This window comes from Tenrec ecaudatus, chromosome 6, assembly GCF_050624435.1.
Source record: "Tenrec ecaudatus isolate mTenEca1 chromosome 6, mTenEca1.hap1, whole genome shotgun sequence".
Classification (NCBI taxonomy): Eukaryota; Metazoa; Chordata; class Mammalia; order Afrosoricida; family Tenrecidae; genus Tenrec; species Tenrec ecaudatus.
The window spans coordinates 85,230,698-85,239,233 of NC_134535.1; the positions used below are offsets into that span (position 1 = coordinate 85,230,698).

Here is an 8,536-nt window from a genome sequence, read left to right on the forward strand (position 1 = left end):
GTCTCTCTCTTTGCCGCACTACCTCCCTTCCTTCCAACCGACGAAAAGAGCGGGGAGTGGGTTGGGGAGGCCCTTTCTCTATCTAGCTTGCTGAGCCCGCCGGCCCTCGACGGCACCTGGAGGCGACACCCCTCCCCCTGCCCGCTGTAGGTGGTGGGGAACCCCCTGCGGACCCCGCCCCCAGTCCTGTGGGGGCGTGAAGCTGGGTTGGGCGGGGGAAGCAATCTGGGGCCCTGGGAAGGGGAGCGGTGGCGGTGGCTGCTGGTGTCCCGCATTGTGTCTGCGTGGGCGGGCAGGGCAGGGGCGCTCGTGGGAGGTCTTCCTATTGGCTCTCCAGGACCCGGGGACGCTGGCCACCAAGGGGTGATTCTGCCTGTGGCCCGTTGTGTGCTTTGGGGGCAGGCTGAGAACCGTGGGTGGCACCAGTGGGTTAGAGGGACGAAAGAGGGCATCCTGCTGTCCGGGCGGACCTGCTGGTTCCGGAGCCCGCTTCAGGTCGCCCTGTCCCGTAGGCCCCGCTCCAGCTGCCCACCAGGGCCTGGGGCCCGGTTTCGACATGCCGGAGGGGCCCCGGCTGCGGCCTCCGCCCTCCGGCCTCGCGGGCCTCCTGTTCCTGGCGCTGTGCAGTCGGTGAGCAGTACCCCCTGCGCCCCCCCCCTGCCCTTCCCCGCCTCTCATCCCAGTCCCTCCACCCCCTGCAGCCCCGGGCGGGGGCGGGCGTGGGGGGAGGGCACTCACTTGGAGGGAGGGTCAAGGCCTGGACCCCAGACCCGAGCAGACCCCTCTGTCCCCAGGGCCCTCAGTAATGAGGTCCTGGGCCTGAAGCTGCCCGGCGAGCCGGCCCTGACGGCCAACACCGTGTGCTTGACGCTGTCGGGCCTGAGCAAGCGACAGCTGGGCCTGTGCCTGCGCAGCCCCGACGTGACGGCGTCCGCGCTGCAGGGGCTGCACATCGCCGTCCACGAGTGTCAGCACCAGCTGCGCGACCAGCGCTGGAACTGCTCAGCGCTCGAGGGTGGCGGCCGCCTGCCGCACCACAGCGCCATCCTCAAGCGCGGTGAGCCTGAGCCGGGCCGCCAGGCCGGGTGGGGGGCAGGTAGAGGCGGGTGGGGGGCGGGCGGGAAGGAACGAGTTCGTGGCTGGCTCCGGAGGGCCTCTCCTGGGAATTCCCCCGGGAGCGCGCGGAGCCAGGTCTGGCCACCCGTCTGGGGCCCTGAGCGCCTGACTTCCACCTGTGCGCTGGCGGCAAGGCAGCTGGGTCCGGCGCCCCACCCCGGGGGGGCCCCTCTTTCTGCCTCCGCCCAGCTCGACCTGGGCTGCACCTGTGCATAAGAGATGCCCCCAGACCTGAAAGCTTCAAAAGCCCCCCCTCCTTTCTCAGCTCCCCCTCCCCCCCAAACAACCTTCCTTTCTTGGAGACAAGCCTGGGCTGGTGTCCCTTGAGCCTCAGCGGGGGTGGGGAGACGCCCCCAGCTGTTTAAGAGTTAAACTTGCTCCCCTAATTGCTGGGGTTCCCAAGCTCTGAAACTGGGAACAAAGACCCCGGTGGCTTTGAAGGCAGGGAGCAGCCCCCTTCTCTGTGTTGTGGGGGCCCCAGGTGGTACTCACCTGAGCAGGTGGGGAACAGTTGGAGGGCCAGAACAGGTCACTGCCGGCCTGGTCTGGGAGGCTTGCCGCTGCCTTTCCCCAAGCCCTGCCCGACCTTACTTCCGGAGGTGTAAAGATCCAGAGAGGGCTCCGGGATGGCCCAGGGTGTGGGGGCAGTACTTTGGGGACTATGGGGTTAATAGGCAGCTGCCATCTGCAGGGGAATTCCCAAGGCTTGTGCTAACAGCTTCACCCCTGGAGGGTTGGGGTTGGTGGGGGATCAGAGGCTGGGCCAGGAGCCCTGCATCCTGGGCTGGGAGAGGCCTGGCCTCTAGGAGGTGCTGGTGCTCGTTTTCCAGGGTCTCCAGAGAGCTGTGCCTTAAAGGAACACAGAGATCCGGAGATCCATGTCTTTCTCCCTAGACCTGGGGTGGAGTACGGCTTTGACATTCAAAGGCAGAGCAGGGCTATCTAAGCCTGAGAAAGCCTATCTGTCAGGGGTCTTCAGCTTCTTGTGACCCCCAATGCATAACAAAGAAGTCAACTTTTTAAGGGGGCCTTAGGGAGAATCACCTCCATTCCTGCTAGCAGTGTTTTACAGGGTAATAGTAGGTTAGGATACACATGAAGGGCAATCTTGAAGGAGGAGTACAGTACAGTACTAGAACCTGGAATGGGCGGCGCCACTGCTTTGGGAGTATTGGGGTGGTGGAGGTTAGGTTGATTAGAAGAACTGATTCAAATGACCCTGAAGCCCAAAAGAGAATGATTGCCCCAAAGCTTCCACATCCAACCCACCCAAGTTCCTTGCAGTGCTTGGGGGGGGGGGGGTTTGAAAGGACACCTGGTGGCATAGTGTTCATGCTTTGAACTGCTAACCACAAGGTTGGCAGTTCAAAGCTAATGGGTGCTCCTCTTTGTGAGAAAGATGAGGCTTTTTACTCCCAGAAAGAGTTACAGTCCTGAAAACCCACGTGGGCAGTTCTACCCTGCCCTATAAGATCACTGTGGGTTGGCATTGGCACGATAGCAGGGCATGCGTTTGTTGTTGTTTGGGCTGTAGAACTCAGGACCCATGCTGCTTCATCACCTCCTAACCCCAGGGCTCTCTCTCTCTGGGCTAGCTCTTGCATCCACAGACTAACACAGTGAGACTGGGCCTCAGAGAGCAAATCGGTCCATCCTTCCCTCTGTGCGTGGGGAAACCGAGGCTCTGTGCCCTGCCTTCTCCGGTTTCTCACAAGTTACTCAGCTTAGGGTCAGGCTTCACTTAGGAATTTCTGGGATGCAGGTAGAGGTGGCTGTTTATTTCACCTTCTTCCCCAGCTGCTTGTCAACCTTGTCTCCTCTGCCCCCTCCCGCCCCATGACACCCTTCTCATCCTCAGGTTTCCGAGAGAGTGCCTTCTCCTTCTCCATGCTGGCTGCAGGGGTCATGCATGCTGTCGCCACCGCCTGCAGTCTGGGCAAGCTGGTAAGCTGCGGCTGTGGCTGGAAGGGCAGCGGCGAGCAAGACCGGTTGAGGGCCAAACTGCTGCAGCTGCAGGCACTGTCCCGGGGCAAGAGCTTCCCTCACTCGCTACCCAGCCCTGGACCCGGCCCCAGCTCAGGCTCCAGCCCAGGCCCCCAGGACACATGGGAATGGGGCGGCTGTAACCACGACATGGACTTTGGTGAGAAGTTCTCCCGAGACTTCCTGGATTCCAGGGAAGCTCCCCGAGACATCCAGGCCCGAATGCAGATCCACAACAACAGAGTGGGGCGCCAGGTACGTGGTATGTGTGTGTGTGTGCCCCTCCCTGGCCCCTGAGGCCTGCCTAGAGTTTGAAAGGCCTAGCTGTGTAGTAAGATGAGGTGTGGAGGGTGATTGCCATTTGCCCAGCTGGGTGGCCTCAAGCAAGTCACCCCACCTCTGTTTGGCATCTGTACAAAGAACCTCAGGACAGCACCTTTATAGAATCAGGAAGACTGAGCAAGCCAGTGGTGAGGGGACGGTGATGGTTCAGTGGCAGAATTCTCACTTTTCCCTGCAGGAGACCTAGGTTCCATTCCTGGCAAATGTCCCATGTGGACAGCCCCCACCTGTGTGGTCTGCCGGTGTGACTATGATGCCCAACAGCGTCCAGCAGAGCTTCTGGGCTAAGGCAGACTAGAAAGAAAGGGTGGATGCTCTACTTTGGAAAAGCCAGTCTCGGTGAAAACCCTATGGCTTACAATGGTCTGATCTCACTGTGCAGGTCCCCCCCCCCCCACTCCCCACCCCCGGTGTCAGAGGTTGCTGGCTAAAGACAACAGCAGCAAGTAGAGCACCCACCCTAGAGCCTAGTCCGTGGCAGTGCTCGTGACATGGCATCTGGAATGACAGCTGCCTTCCCGACAGTATTTAGGAGTGCTCTGGCCCAGACGCCCATCTCTGCCCTGCTCAGTCTGCAAGGAGCACTGGATTAGGAGACAGGACAGATGGAGTTGAGCCCTGCTGTGAGGGCAGTGGGCACTTCAGTTCCCCAGCCAGAGAATGAGGGAGTTGGGTTGCCAGCTAACCTCACAGTGCTTCCTGGTCATGCTCGCCCCCACTGTCTCTCCTGTGTTGTCTGCTCCCCCCCCCCCCCAACTCTAGGTGGTAACTGAAAACCTGAAGCGGAAATGCAAGTGCCATGGCACATCGGGCAGCTGCCAGTTCAAGACATGCTGGAGGGCTGCCCCCGAGTTCCGCGCAGTGGGGGCAGCACTGAGGGAGCGGCTGGGCCGAGCCATCTTCATCGATACCCACAATCGCAACTCAGGAGCCTTCCAGCCCCGTTTACGTCCTCGTCGCCTCTCGGGAGAGCTGGTCTACTTTGAGAAATCTCCCGACTTCTGTGAACGAGACCCCGCCGTGGGCTCCCCGGGCACCCAGGGCCGGGCCTGCAATAAGACCAGTCGCCTACTGGACGGTTGTGGCAGCCTGTGCTGTGGCCGCGGGCACAACGTGCTGCGGCAGACGCGCGTGGAGCGCTGCCATTGTCGCTTCCACTGGTGCTGCTACGTGCTGTGCGAGGAGTGCAAGGTCACAGAGTGGGTCAACGTGTGCAAGTGAGGCTCCGCCTCCCCGCGCCGTCAGAGGGCAGTGCGGGCTGGGGGGAGGGGCGCCTTGCAGCACTTTGCTCTGATTTCTGTCCAGGGTCAATCTTGGCCCCTGGAAGCTCCAAGTAGCCCCCTGAAAAGTTTTGGAGATGGTGGGGGTGTTTTGGAGATGGTCTGTGGCTTGCAGCCTTCTTCCTACAGTTGGAAGGCCTGCAGGGGAGCTGTCACCCCCGTTCTGCTCCATGACTGCCTGATGGGACTAGGATGATGATATGCACTGTATTGCCCCTCACCCACCCCACCCCACTCCCACCCTCTTTGACCTTGATTCTTTGACCCTGTGGCTAGGGAGTTCCTGTAGCTTGATGGCTCTTCTCCCTCCTGTGAGGGACAGCCCCAGGCATTGCAGGGAGCCCTAAGACGTGTTTTGAGAAAGAGACCACTCACTCCTCCTTGAGGTTCCCCCACCACTGTTTTTCTGCAGCCTGGGCCCCTCTGGGGGGGTCCTGGGAGACAGCAGGAGCAAGGCTCTTCTCAGCCAAGGGATGGCATGCTGGGAGGTGCTTGGGAGCTGCCCAGCCGGGCCTTACTGACTCTGTCTCCCTTCATTCAAATGCTCAAGGGGGACCCTCCGAAGGAAGGGCTTGACCGGAAAACTTCTGAGCCTCTTTTTACTTTCTTCAGCAGAAGGGGTGGAAATGGATAATTTATTGCACTGAATGTGTTATTGGTTCCTGTTTGTAACTAAAATAAATTAAGTTCCTGGACCAGTGGATGCCGATGGTGGTGTTTCTGCCCACACTTGGGATCCCAGTCCATGATTTCTTGCCCAGGTGAATTCTCCTTTTGTGCTATGTATGCGAAATGCCCAAACCCAAAACAAAGCAAAACTCTTCACTGCTCATTGAGTTGATTCTGACTCACAGCGACCCTACAGAGTAGAACTGACCCCGCGGGATTCTGAGGCTGTCAATCTCTATGGGATTAGAAAGCCTCACCTTTCTCCAGAGGAGTGGCTGCTGTGTTTGAAGTGTGGACCTTGTGGTTAGCAGTCTAATGCCTAACTCAGCACACCATTAAGCTCCTGCACGCACTCACTTTATATATGTTCTACCTGGATATGTATTCAAAGGATTGCAAATGGTCTTCAGTGACAATGTAATATGCAAAACCAGCATTCCCAGTGCTTAAGTGGAGAATCTAGACCCGATTTACTCCATGTGCCTCCATGCTAGCGGTCACTTTATTTACTGCCTTAGAACAAGGCTTGGCTTCTTCTTCTTTTTTCTCCTTCTTATAAAGGTCTAGAAGATGGTGAGCATTTTAGGCTTGTGGGCTGTTTGTCACAACTGTTCAACTCTGCTACTGGAGATCAATAGTAACCATAGGCCTACATAAACGAATGGGCATGGCTGTGTCCAACTAAGGAATGTCGGTGGCTTAGTGGTCACAAATTGGGCTGCTAACCCACAGGAGCAGTTCTTCCCTGTCTGGTTTTTTTTTTTGGGGGGAAGGGGGTCATTATGAATTAGAATCGACTTAATGGCAGCGATTTTGGCTAGTTGTCCACATGAACTCAAATCACCAAAACAGCCTGGATGACTAGATTGGGCCCTCTGGCTGTAGTTTGTTGACCTCTCCCCCAAACCATGAGGTGCTCTCTGTTCTGGAGTGTTCACCCCCTGAATGTGTCTGCACATGGAACCTAGTGCCGAAAGACCAGGTGCTTTTCTCTCTGCTTCAAAGAGGTGCATGTGGGAGGTAGATGAAGGGGGGTCCTGGGTTGATAATAAGGAGCCCTGTGGGCCCATGTGAGGCTGCTAACTGAAAGGTGAGTGGTTTGAACCCACCAGCTGCCCCAAGGGAGAAAGAGGAAACCATTTGCTTCCAGAAAGAGTCACATCCTCAGAAACCCCTGGGAACATGCTGCTTGGCCCCACAGGGTTGCTCTGAGTTTGCAGCAACACCCACAGCAGTATGGGTGTGCTCAAAACAAGAGTTGAAAGAATGACGTTTTAGTGACATCGAATTCAACGCCATCGAATCCAATGGCTTAAACATATTAAAAAGAGCTGGGCAAAACCAGGATTGTTTCCCTTGGCTCTGGAAACCGCTGAATGATGTGCCTGTTGTTTTGTCTTCCTGACTGTGGGCTCTCCGTAGTAAAAGAACTTCTTTCTCTTTCAATAGATCACCATAACTACAGAGAACAGAACTTCGTTTTCCCCCCAAAACCCTTTTGATTCCTAGTGTTATCTTTGAAAATGAGCTGTTATCTTGCCAAGATTCCGTGAAGAAGGATGCACAAGGCACAAATGACTGCATACTGATGGGGCTGCCAGATGCTGACTCTTATCAAGTCAATGCTGACTCATTGCAACCCACTGTGCGTTTCTGAGACTGAGACTGTTTATGAGAGTAGAAAACCCAGTCTTTCTCCCTCAGAGCTGCTGGTAGTCTTGAACTGCCACCCATGCGGATCACAGCCTAGTACTTAACCACTCCATCACCAGGGCTCCATCTTCTCTCCTCTGGTCAATAGATATACCTGCTACCTACATGGACCTCGAAATTAGGTGAAGGGATGAGATGCACCACCGTAGTAGGGGAATTTTGAGGAGTGTCACATTCAAGTAGTACATTCTATCCTGAATTTCCACTTGGGTGCTTGGAATTCTGGGTTTGGAAATCTGCTGGAGGCAGGAAGCTCTCCCAGGTTTAGTTTGGGCACCGACTGAGCTTTATGTGTATAGAAGAAAAGAGTCCAGCTAAGCTAGAGTGGGCCTAAGGTAGGCGATGTTGGTAAAGACTCTCTAGGAAGAGACATCCTCACATTCAGGGAGGACAAGGAGACTCTCCAATGGGATCCCAGCAAGTATATTTCAGCGTTTTCCTACTTCCTTCCTTCCTGTTCCCTTTGACTCTCTGTTTCTAGCTTTCCCTCTTCAGCAGACATACTCTGCGGCAAACTTAAGCCCCAAACCACAACCTTGAGAAATTCCATATGGATTTTGTCAGCAAGGACAATCCTCCCTGCTCCCCCACCCCCACCCCCCTCAGCCTGGGCCTGCTCCTGACACACACTCTGGGCTCAGGCCCAGGCCTGGGGTCAGTGACAGGAGTGTGTGTGTGTACGGGTACAACCCACAGAGTGGTGATTACCATTTCAGCTCCAGTGGCAGCCCGAAGGAGGGCGGAAGGCTGGAAGACTGATGAGCTGTACTCCCGGCCTGGCCTCCTGTCCTCCTTCAGCTCTGGATGAGCTCCTCACCCTTTAGCTTTCATCCAGTGGCTGGGAAGCTGGGGAGTGGCAGTGGGTGGCTAAGTGCCAGAGTCTCTAGAAGACTGTCTTCTAGAGAGGCCTTATCAACATTGCAGACCTTATGCCCACCCTAGCTGGACTCTTCTCTTCTGTACACACATTAAGAGTGGTGGTACCACTCTGATCTACGCTCCTCTTTGCTGGGGGTGGGGTAGGGAGGAAACGTTCACTGTTCGTTCACAACAGAGAACTTCCTTTCCAGACCCCAAAGGCGTGAAGGCAGAAGGGCTTGTGGATTCTCCAGTTCCATCAGTCCTGACTCAATGCAAGTCCTACTTGTATTAGCCACTTTGAGCTGTCACCATCTCCATTCGTCTGCCGGACCTGGGACCCAAACTCAAGAGGATCTGAAGGTTTGAGCAGGAACATCAGCAGACTCTCGTTAGAGCCCCAGGGTCTCGTTAGGACACCAGGGAAGAGAGGGTGATGGTTGTGGGCATGATCTGGTGGGGTGAAGCTGTAAAATTCTAGGCAACCTAACAAAACATGGAAGGAGTATCCCAGGGCCCACGGATGTATCATACATAGGGCCCCACTTGAGTCTGCAACAAGCCTGAGGAGTCTT

General features: G+C 56.3%; 1 protein-coding gene across 1 annotated transcript; it reads left to right on the forward strand.

Annotated features, from left to right (window-relative positions):
- The first annotated feature begins 516 nt into the window (after window positions 1-516).
- Window positions 517-5,373, forward strand: WNT10B (Wnt family member 10B). Its single transcript, XM_075552987.1, has 4 exons — window positions 517-630; window positions 795-1,057; window positions 2,975-3,354; window positions 4,204-5,373. Exons 1-4 carry the CDS (start codon window positions 557-559, stop codon window positions 4,660-4,662), a joined length of 1,176 nt encoding a protein of 391 aa, XP_075409102.1. The 5' UTR covers window positions 517-556; the 3' UTR covers window positions 4,663-5,373.
- Window positions 5,374-8,536: the final 3,163 nt, after the last annotated feature.